This window comes from Hydra vulgaris, chromosome 03 (assembly GCF_038396675.1).
Source record: "Hydra vulgaris chromosome 03, alternate assembly HydraT2T_AEP".
NCBI lineage: Eukaryota > Metazoa > Cnidaria > Hydrozoa > Anthoathecata > Hydridae > Hydra > Hydra vulgaris.
Window position 1 is genome coordinate 3374954 of NC_088922.1, and position 22385 is coordinate 3397338.

The window sequence follows — 22385 nt, forward strand, 5'->3', positions numbered from 1 at the left end:
GTTAAACTGATAGACTGAGCTCAAAAATGACAGTAGGGAAAAAATTATATCAGTTTTAGAGTGCTGGGTGTTTCTAGATTACATTGACAAAACGAAACTACTCCTATATAAAAGTTGGTTTTGAAAGGTTTTGCTCACCTCTGGCCCACTGTACGTTGCGTTCATGTTTTTACAATATTAGGTTTTCGACAAGACACAGTGGGCCAGAATTCACTTTTACTGGACAAAACTAATAACTCGTCTTATAAATAAGAATTAAGAATCATTTTTGCACTGTTTACTAAGTAATAAAAAAATATAATGCTGGCGCCTATTCGGTGATTTCTTGACATTCAATTTCCTTAAGAATTTCACCTTCTTCAAGAATGTAATCATTTGTGTCCATCAGCACGCTATTGGTATACAAGAATACCAGCTTTACAACTCTCTAATTCGTAAGACAATTTCTTAGTCGCGAGTGAATAACTCGAAAGGTTGACCAAGCTCTTTTTGCTGTAGCCGATGAGCAGATCATTTCGTTAATAGACTTAGCAATTTCGTAAAGAGCAGGATATTTATCGCGACCTATAATGTTCCAATAATTTCGCGCGTTCATCTTGAATATTGTTTCCTTTCTTCTCTCAGGCAGCGCATCCATTTCTCCTATAAAAGCAATCAATTCATCCTCAGCAGTGTCAGCAATTTCAGGTTTGATCTTTTTGGCGAATTCAGCTGTAACAGTGATAAAGTCGGTTTTATCTTCATTCAAATATAAACCTTCGGCGGCATTTTTGGGCGTTAATATGAAAGAAATTCCAATTCCTTGTGTAAAGAGAAAATCAAGGCGAGGTTGCACTTTTTACTGTATGTCTTTATCGTCCATATATGATTTGTACACTTGACCAAAGTAATCATACACAAGAGACAATTGAGCTTCATCGTTTTCTAACTTTCCAATCACGTTGGAAGGAAATTCAATGCTTTTGACAAGCTTAGAGAGACGGTCCCAAAATCGGTTAGATTTTATCAACGCCATAACATTAGCAGATGTATTCTTTGGTTGAATTTCCTTCAGTAATGTACTTGCTTCGTCAACCAACTTAATAAGAACGTATTTTGATAGCTGGAGAAGGCTCATTGATTTATAATAATTAAACCATCGTGTAGATACAGGCATGGACAATAAAAAAGAAATATTTGCTGCAATTCGTCTTTCATCAAACTTTGATTTCACAATGTGATGATTTTTCACATATTTGATAATTTTCTCTACATTTTTGACTGTTTTTGTGGCCTCAGTTGTAGAAACTATGTCCTTCACAAGCAAGTTGACTCCATGAGCTCCTCATCCGCTAGCCGAGATGTGTGGATATTTCTCCTCAATGATCCTACACGCTGATTTCATAACAGGAGCGTTGTCGCTTATGAAACTGGTAAATTTTTGTGAGCCAATCTTCTCAATAACTTTTAAGATTGCATCTGCAGCTGCAGATGAATTTTGAATGATTCCGGATGTATTTATGGAGGTGTAAAAAAAAGGCTGCTGATCAGGCGCTTTAATACAAAAATTCAATATGTGATCGCCTCTTATGTTCGTCCAGCCGTCAGACATCAGTGTTTAGTTTGTTTCAGAATTCAAAATTTCATTTACAGAAGTAAAATATTTTGTGTATTGTTTGTCGAGCAGAGATCCTGATAAGGCTTTAGCATTCGGGATGACAGATGCGTACGATGGATTGAGCGACTTAACGAAATCCTTAAAGGCCTCCGATTCGACTAAACGAAATGATATACCCGTACAGTAAAAGAAATTAGCAAGCTTCGTGTCGATATCATTTTTGAGCTCTTCATTAATTTGTGGATGTACACGCTGCGTCGGTGTACATCCACCAATTAATGAAGATCATTGATTAGATGTGACGATTCATAACTACGCTAAGAAAACAATCTTTTTTCCTCGACACTGGGGTTTGGACATGTTGATCTTTTATGCGCTGCAAGGCGTTCCTTCTACCATTGAACAGTTTTTTTACATGCTAAACAAGTGCCAGAACGCTTCTCTCGATCAAGATTTGTCAAATAATTCGAAATTTTAATGTTTTCCATTTTAAACATTTTGAATGACAAAAAAAAACGATTTCTTGATTCTAAATCAGTTTAAATTGTAGTAAGAAACACTCACAAAAGTTTATATCAATTGATTATATGTAGCTTGAACCAAAAAGAAACAGACAAGTAATGAAAAACTCGTAAAAAGTAGGTAATTATCATAATTATCAACTTTTCACAAGTTTTTCCAAATGTCTGGAAATTTTTTTGCATAAATAAATTATGATAAAATAATTTCAGACATTTGATTCAGATAATTTAAACTTTTCGTTTCCGTTAAAGTGTCTAGTTTTTTTTTTTTTTCTGCGTTTATTAACAAGACTTTACATGATGATTAAACAATTGCTTGATGTGACCGTTAAGTGCATCAAAATTAATTCTATCGATTTAAATTCTAGAAATATAACAAATTGCAAATGCGTTTAAATTTATAAATAATTCAAATGATTTAAAAAAATTATTCAGCAAAAAGAATAAGCAGCTTGGTCTGCTCGTATTCTCTTCAAAGTTGTGTTACGGTGCTAAATAACCTTGCTTGTATTGTATCATTTTTAAAAAACTAATATTATTTTGCTTTGCACTTTAATTTTTTGAAAAATACATTTATTTTTCTAAAAACTAAAGTATTTTACAAAACGTTATTAAACTTGTTTCGTTTTTTATCAGATTTTACATAACAAAATAAAACTTGCTTTGTTTTGTATTAGTTTCATTAACAATTCTTTAAAAACATATTTAACAATTTTTCGTAAAATGTTTTGGCCCAAAAAAACATGGCGGAAGAGCAAATTTATTTAATAAAAGTAATTTTATATAAGTTTGATAAGTAAAGATATATAAACTAAAGTAATTTTAACCAAATTTTGTTAAAATTAAAGACATATTCCTTACTTATACCAAAGAGCTCAAATGTTAACTTATACTTAATGTAACTTATTAACCATGGCTGATTGTGTTTTCAAAACCACCAATTTTTTAAATGTAGAAGATTTCATAAAAATTACTAATTATGACCAAACCACTAATTCTATAAATGCGGCAGGTTTCATAAAATTTACTATTTATGACCAATTTAAACTTCGTTTACTGTTAAACGTGGATACGACGTTTAAAAAAAACGTTTAGCTTTGGTCGATTTCATTTAGATTTCATTCTAAACGGATGTTCAGACCTAAATCCAGAATAACGTCTAGAACAATTGTCTATAAGACGTCGAGAAACTAACGTAATTTTGATTTAAATATATAGAAATTAAAAATTGCACTATACGTTAGAATGCTAATATTGAGCAAAGAGCCCATTTGCAAAACACGTTAAGTTGGAGTAAATTAATTTTGATAAATCGTAGGAAAAATGACCCAAACATAATTTGCGCTCCAAAAAAAACTGTTCCTTAAATTTACTTTAATAAAAGGATAGACTTAAATAATGCGCATAAAAAAAAATGAAATTGGTTAGAATCATGAAATAAACCTGCTTAAATTATTAATTTATTTTGATCATGTGAGATGAACTTAGGTTATATGAAATAGGTTGATTCACCAAACAGTATATATACACTGAGGCATATTCGTTTAGACGCATCAATTCTTTTCTCTCTGTCTTAATTTTTTTCTATGAATTGTCAACGGATATGCATCCAAGTTATTATCAAAATAATTGTTGTGTTGTGGGCTAATAAAAATCACAAAAAAAATTTTTCTATGTGTCTTTATTAACATGAGAGTATGTTTGATATACAAAAGTACATTTTTTAATTGGAATATATCTATAGACGCAGTCATATTTTTGACATTAGAAGATGGAAATTAGTAATGCGTATGTCCTCCATAACACTGGATCACCTCAAAAATTCTGCCTTTCATTGACTCCACTAGTCGTTGAAGTGTAGTTTGATCCAACTCGGACCATGCTTCAAAGATTTTACACTTTAACTCAATAACAGTTTTAAATTGGTGTCCGGCTGCTTTAGCGTCATGAACTTTTCTTGATAGCATTCCCCACACGTTCTCGATTGGATTTAAGTCCGGGCTACAAGCTGGCCATTCGAGAACCTGGATGTTGTGGTCTTTAAACCATTTCATAGAATGCCTAGATGTGTGAATTGCAGCTTTATCTTGCTGAAATATGGCATTATCGTCCATGTTTTCATCCATATAAGTTATGAGAACATCATCCAACATTTCTGTATACTTTATCGACTTCATTTTAGGTAAACCACAACACAGAGTCAATTTTTCTGAATAAGAAAATCCACCCCAAACCATTAAACTTGCTCCTCCATAATTTCGTTTTGTTTGTGGGTCATTTATTCCTCTTAGATCATGCCAATAACAACTGTAAGATTCCAGACCATCTAAATTGAACTTTTTTTCATCTGAAAATATTACGTTTTGCCACTCATGAGTCCAATGCATTTGGTTTTTAGCAAACTGTAATCTAGCAATTTTATGGTGTTTTTTTAACATTGGTTTTTGGTGTGGTTTCTTCCACTTTATGTTTGGTGTTGTACGTAGAATATGTGCAACATGTTTATTGGTGACAGGCAATAATAATTTATCCTTTATTTGTGTTGCATTCAATTTATTTTTGGTTGCTTCGAAGCGAATTTGATTAATTTGCCGATTTGTTAATACTTTGTTGGCGTTTGTTGCTTTTTTTACACCGTAATTGTCACCTTTTGCAATGTAGTTTTGTACAACATGGTCAGATCTTCCAATTTTTCTTGCTATCTCTCGTATAGAAATTGCTGGTGAGATTTCTGAGCCACGATATAAATTATTTTGTATTTTTTCAGCATCTGTCAAATACTTTCCTTTAGGCATTTCGTAAAATGCAATAAAAATGATACTGGCTGAGCAAAAGATCAAATTACACTAAAATTTATCAATTTATTTGTGTAAAAGTGATTAAAAATCAATAATTACCGTTATTTACCTGATTGCGTCTATAGATATATTCCAATTAAAAAATGTGCTTTTGTATATCAAACATACTCTCATGTTAACAAAGACACATAGAAAAATTTTTTTTGTGGTTTTTATTAGCCCACAACACAACAATTATTTTGATAATAACTTGCATGCATATCAGTTGACAATACATAGAAAAAAATTAAGATAAAAAGAAAAAAATTGATGCGTCTAAACAAATATGCCTCAGTGTATATATATATATATATACATATATATATATATATATATATATATATATATATATATATGTGTATATATATATATATATATATATATATATATATATATATATGTTTGTGTGTGTGTGTATATATATATATATATATATATATATATATATATAGATCTATAGTTTGTTGGCTTTGGGAAGAGCGGAAGGAAAAAAGTGATTCTTACGCCAACATATACGTCACTTTTAATTACTTTTAACTTTCGTCCAACATTTCCGTGTTGGACGAAAGTAAAAACCATTAATTTAATTACAAATTAATCGTTTTTTAAAAAAACCACAAAAACGCAAATTTAATTGACCAGAATGTTTTAAAAACATTGTGAATGTTTTTAACAATATAAACAATGTTTTTTTTTTATTTTTTTTAATAAAATGTTTTTATTTTTATTTTTTTTAATAAAATGTTTTTATTTTTATTTTTTTTACTGTAAATCATGCGCGGAGTGTTGCTACATCGACTATCTTATAGCCTGACTCGCAAGGGAGTGCTGCTACATCGACTGACAAATAGCCTGACTCGCAAGGGAGTGCTGCTACATCGACTGACAAATAGCCTGACTCGCAAGGGAGTGCTGCTATATCGACTGACAAATAGCCTGACCCGCAAGGGAGTGCTGCTACATCGACTAAGGGTTTGGTTGGGGCAGGCAGTCTATCATTATTAAAAAAAAAAAATTCCGGTCTTGCATTTTAATTTTTACTTTTTGTCAACAAAATATCGAAAAAACTTTCGGACAACATCTAAGGGTTGTATATATATACATATATATATATATATTACTTCAAAAACCAATTTTCAACTACGGTTTATTATTATTTGTTAGTAGTATAGTTAAGTTGAGACTTTTCTTCATTTTTAAAGCTAGTTGTTATAGTTACAATATGATTATGGTCTTTAATGGGTACTTAAATGAAAATTTAGTTATATTCACTAAAATGAAACCAATCATTAAAGGTTTTATGCCTTCAATTTAATGCATCAAGAGGAGCTTTGTGCATTGATACGATTCTTGTAGATCGACACATTTCTTATGCTACATTCATGCATCAACACGATTCTTATTCTACTTTTTTTTTTTTTTAATCTCATTTGCTAATTCTCTACATTTCTAAATATAACAAATATCAATTGTGTTATTTATCTTTAAGATAAGTTTTTCATCGTTGTCTTACCTTGCAAAGTTTTCGAAAACAAATTAAACAAAACGAATTAAACATGTACCCTTCAAACAAAGAACTTCTGTGTGCAAAAGTAATCTTATAAAATCTTTATTATTTTTTTTGCATACCTTGCGAAGCTGCCAAAACGTTTTATTAATTTTGGCATTATATTTAATTTTATTCACAACTCAAATTTCTGTACTCAATGATGAATGAAAAATATTACCTATTAAAGTTCAACAAGATGTTTTCTGTGTTCGCAACAATGAATACAAGAAACGCTTGGTACTTTAGCCTTCAAAAAACCAACTAACTCACGATAGCAATCTACTAATGCTGGTGTTACATTATTATTTTTTGTAAATATTATTTTAAGTTTTAAATATAGGTAATCCAGTTGTATCGTACAAGGTTTATTGCGATTAGTATTACTTCTTGTAATATATTATTTTCAAAAAATAACATGCGTTTGACATTATCAAAGCATTATAGTTAGCAATGGTAGACTCATCCATTTGCATAAAAAACGACTAATTTAGAGAACATTAATCGGTTTATTTTCCCATTAACTGTAAATCCTTTAATTTTACGCTTTACTCAAGTATCGCTTAAAAGTGTTTTGAAGTTTCAAAGGTTTTTAAAGTTGATGTATATCTTAAGGCATGATATATCTTAATACATGATACAAATTTATCTTGATAAATGAGTGTGCTATAAATTCATTTAGTATATAGAGTGCATTTCTTATTTAGAGACAATTTGTAAAGTTTTCTCAATTTTACTATAAAATGAAAAAATTATTATGATTTAACTTGTTGATTATTTAGAAATCTGCAAAATACGAACGTTTTCTAAATACCAACTATTTTGTATAGAAACATTTTGAAGATAGTCAACATGGTTTTAATTGTTGTCCTTGTCACCACTACAGTTACATGAAAGCAACTATTTTATATAAAAAAGTGTGTAAACATTTAAAACAGGAAGTATTTTCTTTTACCAAATAAGGTTCTAAAACAGGTACTAAGATATTGAAAGGTATTGAGACAATAACAGGTGTTGTATCCACTCCAGTGACTATGACCATTTCAAACGATTCTAATTTGCTTTAATGAAACTTCCCCGTTAAAGCACAGTAAAATGCATTACAATCTCAAGAGGATTGTTTTTATTAAAAAATTAAATTATTTGTCAATAATAAGATAATATTCAGATGCAATAAAAATCAATTAAGTTTAAATTATTAAGTATATGTTTTTAAGTTGTAAGTTTAAAAAAATAAATGATAGAGGTTTCAAAAATTTGTAGTTATCTTACAATAATGACGTTTAAAATGTCGCGTATAGCTCAAGATGGTTTCGCCTCGTATTAAATTTGCACACTTTTTATGAAATGTCTTTATTAATTTATATTAAAATAATTAAGTTAACGTTTCAATTAACATTTTTGATTTATATTCTTGTTATATTTTTCAAATATAGGTTTTTCAAAAAGTGCCGAAAATGTACTTATGTTGCAAAAAGGGTTTGCCTTCTATCTTGGTTATTAAGGTGGGTCGATTTATTCGAATAAAACTAGTGACTGTACTAAACAAGTATTTTTTTATACTTCAGTTAACATTCTTTTTTCCTGCCTGATGTGAGAGTTGAAAAACTAATTTAGATATTTTAAATTATTAATGAAAGTGAATAAATTACTCTAACATCTTTTTAAGTTTTCTCTTCTCAGAAATTGACAACCTAAAAAGCGAAAGTAATACATTTCTTCAATCTGGTGACACTTCGTGTGAACAGAAAAGGCAATGTAGAATATATGATTTTCACCGTGCCACTAAAACATGTGAGGAAATCCGATTCCAATCTTTTAAAGACTGCAATGCTCACCGCCTTATTTTGTATCTTGAAAACGTATCTAAATTCAATCAAAGTTATTGAACAGCGAGTCACTGCTGCAATTGTTGTTTTTTTAACATAATAAAACAGTTTTTGGAATAGTATTATTAGAAACACTAAAAGTTTTTTTTTTATTCTGCTTCGATATCCAATTCAGTTTATTCGTGGTCCACAATTTCGTGATAATATTTTTTAATGAATTGAATAATTCTAGTAGATCAGATTCAGAAGCCTAATTACGGTACCCAGTTTCAATATCCTTCTGCATCCATCGGTAGATTTTATTGCAATATCTTCACTTTCTAAGCGAAATTTTTTTAATTTTTCCAGAATAAATAATCCACCACGCATGTTTTTGAAGCTTATACTAATCAACTAATAGAAATGTCGACATTCCATCGCCAATATATAAAAACAACCTTTGAAATGTCAACATTCCATCGCCAATATATAAAAACAACCTTTGAAATAAATACAGGAGTAAAAAAAAAACACTTCTAATTTTTTTCCGTCGGTTTTTTAAAAGAAAAACAAGTATCACTCCTGTCTACTGTTTATCAAAAATATCACTGCTTCTGACTGTTTCTTTTTTATCGCATTTCTTTCTATTTTAAAGATACATTTTGCTACTTAATAATCACATATAGAAAATTGAAACCTTGCATATCAAAGTCTTAAAAAATATTGGAATATTATACAAAGCGAGAAACTTTGAAATAGACGTGCATTAATTCAACTTTATTATTCACTTATCCAATGCTGCGTTATTTGCCGTGTTATGGGTAGTACCAAGAAATGTCAATTAAATTCTCTTTTTCGGCAGCAGAAGCATCTAGCACGTTTAATAAACTTTATAGATCGTTGTATTCTTTTATTGGAAATGAATATTCTTAATAATATACCAACTAAATGCTTTTCATGTTCATTGCTTTATATTCAAATAAAATATAAACTTAACTTTTAATTTTAACTATATCTTTTTAAAATTATTTGCGATAAATTTATGTTTGAGATACCTAATTTTATTTGTATTGTTTTCTTAAATTGTATTTAATTTTCATTTTATATAGTTTTTAAATAACTGGTTTAGGATTATTGTATTGAAAAATAGTTGAAGAGACAGGAACTCAAAGATGTAAATTATAACATGTGATTGTAATCTATTCATAAATGCTTCATATAAAGTTATAGCAAAATATAGTAATAATCTTGAAAACACTAATAAGCATAAAACATATGTACTATAATTAAAGCAAATCAACTAAAGGAACAAAAACCGACTTAAAAAAAAGTAAAGAAAAATGACTTCAGAAAAGTTATTTAGGCCTATATGCTTCTCAAATTTAAATTATTTTTTTTTTCTTATACTTTCAAATAAACAACTATGCCATAGATTTGAATCCTCTTTGAAAAGTATTCCATATAACTGTTCCTCGATGTGATAGGCGATATTTTTTAATACTCCAGATTGGACAGATTTTTCTGCCAATAGACTAATCTTAAAACTAGAAATAAAATTTCAAAATTCAATCAGTCAAATGCTTATTCTTATGTTAAAATTAATGCCAATTTTTTAAATTTTGATTTAAACACTTAATAGACAGACAAGTCTTTTTATTGCGTAAAGAAAATAGTAAACAAGCTGAGTCATTTTATTGAAGATATTTTTATTGAAGTTGTTTCTACTCCAAGTTTATTTAAACGACTATTTCAGAGAGTTGATATCAGATAAAAACCGTTGAAAGGGTATTAAAAATCATATTTTTTAATTTTTTGACCTTTTTAAATAAAAAACTTTTTCGTTATAATTTGGTTTTAATGCTTTTTGATGTTTGTTCTGCAACATTGGGATCCTCTACTTAACAAGATACTCTCTTTGATGGAACCTGATTATGTAAAGCTTCATCTAATAAAGAAGAGTGGTAAGCATATGACTTACATCCATGCCGGCACATCTGGTATTTTAAATAGCTGGATTATTGATCACGAATTATATACTATTGCTGATACTAGAAAAATGCGCATCAAGATTTAAGTTATAAACTTAAGTTAAATACCTAGTATTGATCAAAAATACGTAATATTAAGCTCGGTTTAGTTTAAATGTAAACATATAACAGAAAAAAAACAATTTGGCGTGAAGAGTGCTCGCGTACACAAAATTAAATTAAACAAGAAGTTAAGTGAAAAGTTATATATCTTTTTTTTTTTTTGATCGTAGTTAATGTAATTAAATTAGTACAATATATTTAAATTAGAATGAAAGAACTTTCTTGTTTATAGAAACTACAAAACAATAAAAATTAGTGAAACCTATATCTCCAAGTTATTAGGAATAAATAAATTTATAAAATTGAAAATGAATAGGTAATGATTTATAACTAAAAAAACTTATTATAAATTAGAATATTGATGTTGAGAAATTGCAATAATATTGTTTATAACTTTAAAGAAACATTTGTTCTCCCTTGTCAAGAAGTATTTTCATTACTTCACAATTCTTTCTATCTTTACATAGAAAACATTTATTTATTTTAAGTTCAAAGTTTTGCTATTAAAGTATTGAGCAAGTATATTAACTTAGGTTTGAAGTAGATATTAACTTTTTTTCATTGGCATCAACTTTCTTTTATTTCTATGAAATGCTACACAAACTTGAGAAACATCGAACAGCAACAAACAACTTCTAATTTCAGTTTAAGTCAATGGCCACAAACTTGTTTCATTGAAAGATGCGTATGTTATGTGAAAAAATCTGGTAGGAAGAAAAAAAGCAGTATAAAAGATCACCATTAAATGACAAAGTTGTTTGGACAAGAGAGTCAATTTTTAAAATAATGGAAAGTTTTTCTGGGCTGTCTCGCTTATGCCATGATTCTATCGATGTAGCTGATAATCCACACAAAGATTTATGTGTATTCAACATTTGCAAAAGGTTGTAACATAAACCTTAATAATTGTCAACATTTGTTTCGCGCATTTTTCCATACATAATTGGAAAATTAGAAATAGAAACTAATTGCACAATATGTTGCTCTAATATAACACTTGCTAGTATCTTGAAAGCAACGTCATTGTAAAATATACTTGAGAGTTTAGTTATAAAGTGATGTAATAATATATGCAAAGAAAAGTTTACTGCAAAAAATAAAAGCTATAAAGAAGAACATGAACAAACATGCAAAGAAACAAATCATAATATAGTTCCCCATTGTCTAGCTCTTCATTGACAGTTACAGAGATATATAAAATAAATGAGAATTGTGAATGTCCTAAAGAGTTAGACTATGCATTTGCTCACTTTGCAAAATTGAAAATGGGAAAAAACAAATCTTATTCCTTTGAATCCCTTCAGGTGGTCCGCAGGTAAGCTATTTTTATTTTTAAATTAAAATATTCAATATAAAAAAATAATAGTTTAAAGAATAGTTTATAGGTCTTTAATTGGTATTTAATTGGTCTTTAACAGGCTATACAGTTTAAAGTGACTCCAACAATCTATAAAACGTCAAATAGTATAAGCCAGAAATTTATTAGAAGGCGTCAAAAACAAATAGACCAATTTCTTATTGAAAATGAAGGACAAGCAAAAAAAGCAAAAACAAATCAAGCAGCACTTATGCTTAATTCTTTTAATAAAAATAATAAAATTAATATACTGACAAAAGAAAACACCCCCAAGTTCAGATAGGGTCAGAAGATATTGTATCACTAAAGACAGATTGTAGATTATCTTGGGAAAAGATGAAATAAAATGATAAGATAAGTACTTTGAGACCCGAGGATGTTAATCCGGCCATATATATTTATTTATAGCTATCTTTTATTTTAGATTTTTTCATACAAAATATGTCAAACTACCGTCGCTTTCTAATCAGCAAAAAGTTTTGAAATATTGGTCAGGTGATGATTTGATAGTTAAAAACAAAGAATTTCTGTTTGAATTAAAAAATAAAAAAGGAACTTTTGAAATAAAAGTTACTCCATTAGCATATATTAATGATTTACCATCGGATTTAATCAATTTACTAACCATGAGCGAGACTAGGTTTTTTTTGCCAAACTTTTCCAACAAGACAATGTTTTTTCTGATTAAGATGATTTGTTCTACTTTTTCTGGGTGTAAGTTGTGTCTGGATGATCGGACGACATTTCCACCTGAGCTAAAAACTCTCTCTGATTTAGTTGAACTTGGAATAGCTAAAACTTGTCTAGCTAATGAAGAGAGTTCTGGCAATGTATTTGAATGCGGTTTCCACCAATCAAGAATTGGAAAGTCTTTTTTGGCATCAGGGAGATATTCATACTGGCACATTTCGCTCAAAATAGGATTCAGTTCAGGTGTTAGCTCTTGTGTTTCAAGTCTGACGTTTAACTTGCGCTTCAGTTTTGAATTAGGGGACAAATCTGCTGAAAGGACTCTGGCAACAGGTTGGCACTCAACATTATCCTTAACCTGTGAGGCTAACCATTCTTTTGTTGTTTGAAATTTTTTGAAGAGCTTCAAGTGAAGTCCCTTTAAAGCAGGATTTAAGTAGTTTGCTGCAGCACTCAATAAGTTTCCAGTGTGACAAAGAGGAAATCTTTTCTCAATGCAGCTTTTCAAGTTTTTTGCATACAAGACACCGTCGCCATTTTTTCCATCCGTCTCAATAAATTGATCAATTTTTCATGGATTAAATAAAGAGAATCGACGACAGTGTTAATTGTTGGAATAGACTCAGCCAACCACGTTTCTGTAGCTTCTTTAAGTGGTGCCAAAATTTCTACTGCTCCCTCGATTGATTTCCACTGCGAAGCACTGGTCTTTGAAGAAAAAATATCTTCATTTGCACATAAGCTGATAATTGCACCCTTTAGATGTAGGACAGAAGTCATGCAATCCAGTTCACTACTCCATCTTGTGTCAACTGTTTAAAATTGATTCCTTGAGCGTCTGATTCTGATTCAAGCAACTCACCTGCAACTGTTGACTGGTGAGTTAAAGGAGCCAAATCTTTGCATGTTTGCATCATCCATTCCAGCAGTTATTCCAAATGAGTCTCGAATTGCACATTGCAAAATATGATTGTTGCACAAGTATTGATTAAGGCGCTTTGACAATTTGACTGCAAGTTTCATGTTTCTTGCCTGGTTATTAACGCAGTACATTGGCAAATCAGCAGGCAAATTTAGTTCTTCTAAGAAAGAATCCAGCTTTCCTTCAATTAAGATACCTGTGTGTCTGCCTGGGAACTGTTGGACATGGGGTGTCCAGTGATGCAGTCTCCAATTTTCGTCAATAGCATGAAAAGTCCAAGAGATGTAGCTATCCTGAGCTCTAAAAGTCCAAAGGTCAGAAGTAAATGCAGCACTTTTTAGATTTGGCGTAATCTCCGTTATTATGCTCTTCATTCCAGCTTGAACCTCTCTTGACCGAATTGAAAGCTTTCTTGAATATGTTGTTCTGTGATGAAGGCTCCGTTTAGGGTTTGCAATGTCAAACAATTTCTTGAAACCTCTTCCTTCGACTGCTGAAAAGGATGCCAGTGCAAAAGTAATCCATCATTACAGAGTCAAACGGTTTTTGAATGGAATTGTCTTTGTCATATTTGGACTTTGTTTCAAGCATTTCGACCATGGTTCGTTGTTTCTTCTTAAGAGGAGAAAGAAGAGAGTCGTCAGTTTTTTCAGAATACTCAACGTAATCATGGCTGTGTTTTTTTTCGAGGTGACGATGAAGTCCGCTTGTGTTTCTATCTTTTGTTTTCAAAGACTATCTTTTGTTTTCAAAGACATCTTTTGTTTTGCACACCTTGCATTCAGCATCGTCACTTGTTTTTTGAAAATATCTCCAGATTTTGTTTTTTCTTGGTGACATTTTTGATCGTTGAAATGAGGCAAGAATATTTCTTTTCAATATGAACAATATGTGTCAAGTTGAATTCCACTGGTAAACTAATGAAATGAAGTCGAAAGTGCACCATTTTTTACAAAAAGTTTTTGTATTTAAAATCTAATTAAAAATATTTAAAATCTAATTAAAATTTTTAAATTAGATTTTAAAAAAAAATCTAATTAAAAAATCTAATTAAAAATCTAATTAAAATCACGGAGTCAAAATATTAATTAATTAAAAAAACAAGTTATTAAGTATTTTGTAAATTATAATTTTTACTTTGGAAAATAATATAATATTTAAGTCTCGTTCTACTTCTCGCGAGAATTTTTTATTTCTCGTTTCTCACGAGAAGTCCCATTTCTCACGAGAAACGAGAACGAGACGAGATCTCGCTCATGGTTACAATTTACTGGATGAATTGGAAATGTAAGTTCAAAACATATTTAAGTTTTCTGTAAATATTTTGTATAAACTCTATTCTTTGTTTTATAAAAAAACAATTTCTCCTTTATTATCGTAGATATAACCATCTAACATATAAAAAGATAAGTTCTAGTTTAATTCATGTATAGGCTGGTGGCGACTACGGAAGTGGTTCATTTAAAATGAGCTATCAGATAGCTAATGTTTCTAAGCCTAATTCAAAAAATAATACAACAGTTTTCAAAATATTTGAGGCCAAAGACTATAGAGCAAACCTTAAAATTGGGCTCGCCATACACATAAATGAAATTAGACAGCTTCAAACAATGAAGTGGAGGTTAGTAGTTAAATATTTCCAAATTTTATTTACTCTTCAATTTATAAAATTTTTTTTTAACAAATTGTAATTGTAGGGAAAAGAATTTGCGTGTGTTTTTATTTGGTGATTATGTATTTCTCTATAGTCTATAGTTTTGTATTCATTAAGCTTGTATTCTAAACTAAATTACTAAAAATGAAGTTGCAAAAATTATAAAAACTAAATAACTTATTTGTAATAAGAACATAAAAATTATGCAATAACTATTTTATTTAACAGGTCGTCATTGCTGCTTATTCTACGAGAATACATCAAGTGAAATGCAAATGTATACTGAAGGTCGGAATCAACAAACTAGTTTAAGAACGCTTCAAACATTGAAATCAGATTATGAACGATTCAAAAATGATGGAGGCAGCATTAAAGATGCAAAGCAATTCAATAATGTGATTGATGAGCCATTGTTTGATATACCGATTGAACAGGTGTGTATAAGTTGTTGCCAAACGTTTAATACAAATAAAATTGATATTTCTTATAAATTAGTTTTTTTGATCGTTATAGTTAAGACTTTTTTATTTCTAGTAAATTAGTAATTTCTAGTAAATTAGTAATTTCTAGTAAATTAGTAATCTCTAGTAAATTAGTAATTTCTAGTAAATTAGTAATTTCTAGTAAATTACAGTCGTCCCCCGGTTAACGAACTTAATTCGGAGTACGAACTAGTTCGTTATCCGAAAAGTTCGTTAACCGAAACGCGTTTTCCCATAGGCCGCCATTAAAAAATTTTTAATTGGTGGATTTTGCCGAAATAATGGGGGAAAAAATTCAAAAAATTGTCCAACTTGATAAATAAAATAGGCAAAGGTGAAATAATTGAAACCTGAGATTTGTGCACTTTTAAAAATTGAAACAAATTGAAATTGTGCATGAAAATTGCTTGTCAAAGTTTTAGAAAAAACTAAAAATTTAACATGAAAATTGCTTATCAAAAAATGGTTGATTTATTCACACTAAACTCCTTAGCCAGGTCACTTTGCTTTTCACCTTTTTGCACTCTTTGAATGATTGTCTTTTTCTCTTCTAGAGTGAAAACTTTTCTGCTTTTTTTCGCAGGGTTCGACATTTTGAAAAATCGCAAAATCGAAAAAATCGCAAGTGGGAAAAAAACCTAGAAAAAAGCACAAAAATGCATGAAAAATATTAGTGAAACAAGAAAAGAAAAAAATGAAACAACAAAAGCACACCCAGCACAACCATTCACCTCCCAGGCTTCCATGACACTCACAAAACTGAGGGGGAAATGCTGGACGGCGCGCCCGACCTTCACGCGCGTGTGCACGCCATTTGGCGGTCCCGGTTCGTTAACCGAGTTCCGGTTTGTTAACCGGGGGAGGATTTTGGGCAAACTTTCGGTTCGTTAACCGAAAGTTCGCTAACAGGGGGGTTCGTTAACCGGGGGACGACTGTAGTAATTTCTAGTAAATTAGTAATTTCTAGTAATAAGAGGCTCAGCGCCACACCTGTGTAATTTTTTAGATCTTGATAAGTAATTTAAACAAAATTTGAAATTATTTTCATGGGATTTAAAAAATAAACAATACTTTATACTGGTTATAACTTTATAAATGAAAACTATTAACATGTAAGAAGGGCAGTTGTAATAAGTGAGTAGTTTTTTAAAAAAACAAAGTTTTCTGCAGATCTTGCACCATAAGACAGTTTCATAGGATGTATAAAAACTAAATCTGGACTAAACGAATTTAAAACAGCTTTACTTTCGGTTACGCCGTCTGGCATGTATATACCATTTAACCTTTCGACATCAGTCGTAAGCAGTCTTATTATAGTTGGAATAGCAATTTCTAAAAACACATTTTCTTCTTTAAATACTTTTGCAAGTTTGCTAAAGTTTTCCGCCATTTTATATGGTACATAATAAATATCTGCCCTCGCACCATAACATATATGTTGACCAGAAACAACTTTAAAAAAATAAGCTTTTTCCTTTTGAAGGTTTGTAAAGTTTAATGAAATTGATTTTTCTAGAGCTTTGACACAGCTTTTCACGCCCCAAGGAGCGTCCCATGCCCATCCTGTTGGCTTTATATTAGAATTATTTGGAGCAATTGGAATTGGACCTTCCCATATCATAGATAAATTAAGGTTTTTTATATTCAAAATATTCAAAAAAAGGTCATCGTTTATTAGCAAATATCCAGTGTAATTATGATAAACATTTATTGTACGGCCAGCACACTCTTCATAGGTAAAAAAACCTCCGGACGTAACAGTTTTTAATATAAAGCTAGGCGCCGATGGGTGTTCTGGTCCACAAAAAATAATCTTCCTGAAAAGGTTACCGTACAAGTCTTGAAGTAACCAAATGTTGTCGTAAAGGGGAGAGTTGTAGACAATAATGAGAAGCGTTGTTTCAAAACGCTCTCTTACACATCCCAATTCAGAATTTTTTTCCTTTAGAGTTCTTGATATATTGCCGAGTTTGAAAGGTACTTGCGTTCGAAAGACTTGGTATGAAAAATTTTCGAAGAGAAAGTTTATCGACAAAAAATAAAGTGAAAATGCAAATAAAATAAAAAGTGGATATTGAAGCAATTTAAACATATCTAAAATAAAAAGAAATATAATTTAGCTCTCCAATGTAAAAAAAAAAAGTTAAAAATTAATTCTAAAATTATTATATATTTACTGCATTACCAAGGTTACTTTGTAAAAAATATTAAAAGTTTCTAAAATAAGAATTATTTTATCTTTATCTAAAAATATATATTTATAAGTTTTCTCATTTCCGCAGTTTTTGCCTGGGATTGCCTGTGTTAAGTTTTTTATATCCCGGGTTTTCCCAAGATCCCGGCATTTTAATTATTTTATCTAAAATCAAAGCCAATTACAAGTAAATATTTAAAAGTTTTAGAAAGCTTATTCAATTGATTTTTATGCGCTCTTTAATTATTTTCTGGATGAATTGAAGCAGTGTATTAGCAACATAATACTTTTCTTTCGCCATGTTGTTAAAGATGAGTAGTTTTAGCCGAGCCTTTTAAATGTAAATTTTATTTGTTGCAGGGAAAGTTTTAAACGATTTCTAACCAATTTCTTTTTTCCAAAATTATTAGGAATTTCTTTAAAATTGATAATTTTTTTTAATATATATATTTTTTTACTTTAAGATAACGTTCTTGCATTGCAACAAGACTATTCCAACTTGATTCTACATCTAATACCAGTTTTTATGATATTTATATAACGTACTATATACTTACATTTGTAAAATTTCATTTTTAAGCGGTGGTTTGTGTAACATTCTGGCATTTTTATTGTTAACAGTTGTTAATGCAGCAAACATATTAGAGTATATATTTATATTAAAACAGTGTAGTATATAATCTAATCAGTCAGGGTTACAAATGCAGATAATATATAAATGGTAACAAATACAGATAAAAAATAAATGTAGAAGTAATTTAAGTGCGGTACTTATAGTAAATAATTGGAGAATAACTATAAATTTTATATATATATATATATATATATATATATATATATATATATATATATATACGCAACGTTTACTATTTTTACTTTTAACCATCGATACGGTAACACTTAATAATGTAATTATATAATCATAATCATCACAATAACTGAAATAGTCCTCAGAATCTTGCAACTGTGAATTACCTTCAAAACATTAATTTTGAAGTGTATTTGTATATCTTTTTTTACATAGTTGTATATTTAATTTTTTACATATTTGTATATTTCATTTGTATTGTATATTTAATTGTATATAATGCAGTGATGATTCCAGAATTTTTTGGTGTTTTTTTAGACATGGAGTAAACTTTAAACACTTATACGTTTATACTTACGTCAAATAAGAATGCAATGCAAAAAATTACGGAAAAACCCTAAACTTCATATCCACACACACCCTCACCCCAACCTATGAGGTGCAACAAGTTGAACTTTATCCCCCCTTCCCTACCCAACGCCTTTCGCGTTTGGGTAGGGAAGGGGGGATAAAGTTAAAGGGCTTTTTTGTTTCTAACCTCCGATCATCGCAGTTTCTTGCACAGCATGCTTATTTGACATAATTATAAACGTATAAATGTTTGAAGTTTGCAATCTCAAACACTAAAAAATCTTGCATCTGTCACTGATATAATTTATATGTATTTGTATTTATTTGCTTTTTAAGAACATCGCATAATCTAAATAAAATCCACTAAATAAATACCACTAAGCCGTCCAAATATTTTCATCACGGATGTGACACTTGCTATGATATGCCTTTTAATTGATAATTTGAGATTTGAAAATTTCTTTTTTAATAGACCCACAACTTTGTCTGCATGAAGTGATTAAGTTTTTGTAATCATCCCTAGGTTCCAAAACTTTTTTCGATAAGTGTAAATTTGTTGAATGAATATAAAAATCGGACTAAGTACAAAAAATAAAGCATTAAATTAAATGCATTAAATTAAAAGCATTAAATTAAACATCCAAAAAACATCGCTTTTGGCTAATTTAATTTTTCCGGACATAATTGTTGTATTTTCACAGTGAATATTACTTAGCCCGTTTTTTACTATGAAGCGTTTGGCACATAAAACAAATTTTAAAATCAAACTAAAAAGTTAATTTTTGGCACTTAACCCAGATTTTATATTAAATTTTCATGTATATTTAAATAACTTTGATTTATAAACACTTTTTGTGGTCTAAAAATAATGAAATCTGCGACCCGCAAAATAAATTCTTTCTTAATTTTTAAATTGCACATTACTGACTAAATTATTGACAGTTAACTTACTTTTAAAATGACTACGGTTAATTTATACAGAAAAAAAACCACTTTTCAATAATACAAATATTACATAATGTTTAACTTTTTAAATATTTGCTATTTAAAAATTCAAACAAAACATTTTTTTCTTTAAAACTAAAAAACGTTTTTTTACTCTTGTTTTAAAGTAATGAAGAAAAAATTGTACTCAAATTGAATAAATCTTTTGCGGCTGAATACTCAGCCGCTGCACAATGCTATAAAGTATACCAAAAGTTTGAATATATAGAAAACACCTCCCTCTCTCTCTTTCTCTCTATGTATATATATAAAGTTAAATTTAGTAGAAAATAGTAAAAAAGCAAGTTTTATACTTGTAAAAGTTTAACTTCTTTGGGAAGAAGCTGTTCCTTTTTCTTTCTTCTTTGCAGCGAACTGATCAATTGATCCCAACCCTAAGGAAGTCATCTCATTAAGTCCAGGTTTTGTTTCTTTCTTTTTGTTTTTTAGAAACTGCAAAATGTAAAGAATTCTCTAATGTTTTTTATATCTTTGTTTCTGCATTCACTGCAATGCAAAACAAAGATTTAAAAAGTATACCAATAGGTAAGCTTTTGTTTCGAAGTACCTGGTGAGAGCGCATTAACAATATTTGTATACGCTATCATATTAGTGGTATAGATAAACAAAACGATAGGTTCTCTCCATGAAATAGATCTCCAGAGCCTCAATGTTTAACTATTTCATACGGGAGACTGTACATTGTGTGATTTACAGTCAGATTAGTTCTTCGATGATATACAATATATTGTTTCTGTACATATTCTATAACATTATTGTTGTTAATATATTAATTTTTTTTTTCGTTCGGGCAGAAAATTTTTTAAAACCGCTTCTAGTAACCTTTTAGATATGTGTTTTATATGTTTTACTAACATCCATCTCCTATAGTGTAGTTGAGAATCTAAATGTAACATAATTGTACTAATAACTCATACTAATGGCACATGTTACCAATATATGTTCTACCTCAGTTATAATCACTATAAAAATCATTATTACAACTATTTATTTATTTTTTTTGTAGATTATTTAGGTGCTCCTGGAAGTCCTTACGGTCTCATCACGGAGCACCACTGGAAAGCATTTAACTAGAGTTCACGCCTCCTTAGCAATGTTGCTTATTGGGCTTGAGCCGGCTTCGAGCCTCGGACCTCTGAGTTACGCCACGGCTGCTCAGCCAACCTTTGTACCAATTTTTACCAACTCTTGTTATATAATGCAACCATTTACAACTTCATATATTTTATCTTAAACTCCATCTTGTCCCCTCTGATCTCAATTTTAATGCGGAGGCAGTTGTCTTGATGGGATGCCCTGATAAAAATCCTATTCGGATAATACAAAGGGATGTTTTAACAAAATATACTATATATGTACACATAGAGTATATTTTCTTGTGAGATACTGGTCCATGACTAAAGCTTAGGGTCCTCATGTGTTCATACTGTGCTATGATATAACTGTTCCTAAATAATAATCCATGGGTTATCTGTAAAACACATGGATATAAAGAACACATTTATTTGAACTACTTATAAAAAAAATATTCTTTTACTCTTCGTACCTTTTTTAAATCCCAGTTACGCTTGACCAAAAAGTAATTGGCACTCGCTAGGCACGCAATTTTTTCGATATAAACTGCGGCCCATTTGAAAATCTTTTGCGGCCAAATCAAAGTTTTCCACCGTCTATATAGTTTTGGTCATTTAGACTAACAAAAATTGAAACATAGAATTTTATATATTATTTTTTTATATTTTAGAAATTTATAAACAATATTTATGGCTGTTGTGAAGTTATCATTGATTGTAAAGGAATAATTAATGTATTGTTTTTTGGAATACGCAAGTTATCAATACGTTTAAAATTTTAACCTCCGAAATGTTTAATTTTTGTTTCACTTTTAAATGTACAGCCCACCTCAGCTCAGTAAATTGTTTTTCGGCCCACCAACCGATTTCAGTTTGGTTCAATATTAGCAGTTAAGACCACGTGACCACGACTGTAACTTTTGTGGTTATGTCTCGAATACTTTTTATCATTCTTTTAACATTCAATACATTTTAACATTATTAATTTTAGTATTGCATTCATTAAGGGGAACTTTTTTCACTTGATATCTGTCCTTTTGCACTTTTATCTCGGTTGGTTATTCTCTCTTTAATTTATGAGGCTTCTCTAAGGCAAACACTTCTCAGTAAAACTCAACTAGAATACATTGTATTTAACGCATGCAAAATATATTATTATCTAAGTACATCACTTTTAAAAATCAATTTTTTTTTAATTTTTGTAAATTTAGTATTTTATTTATACCAATTTAGTACTCATAGTCGACCTTTAAATGTATGAAACAAAATGATGGAGAAGCAAATTAAAGTTCAGCAAGATCATTTGTAAACGTCACTGCTTTTATCCCAATACTTTTTGACTTTTAGGCGCCCTTAAGGTTATAAAAACTTGATCAAGTGCATTATAAAATAAACGTTCTTTGCCCATTATGTATGCCAATATGCGACATTTTTTTATTTTTTATTTTGC

General features: G+C 29.8%; 1 protein-coding gene across 1 annotated transcript; it reads right to left on the reverse strand.

Annotated features, from left to right (window-relative positions):
- Window positions 1–16590: 16590 nt before the first annotated feature.
- LOC124808892 (uncharacterized) lies at window positions 16591–17596 on the reverse strand. Its single transcript, XM_065794161.1, has one exon. It carries the CDS (start codon window positions 17594–17596, stop codon window positions 16610–16612), a length of 987 nt encoding a protein of 328 aa, XP_065650233.1. The 3' UTR covers window positions 16591–16609.
- Between the last annotated feature and the right edge of the window lie 4789 nt (window positions 17597–22385).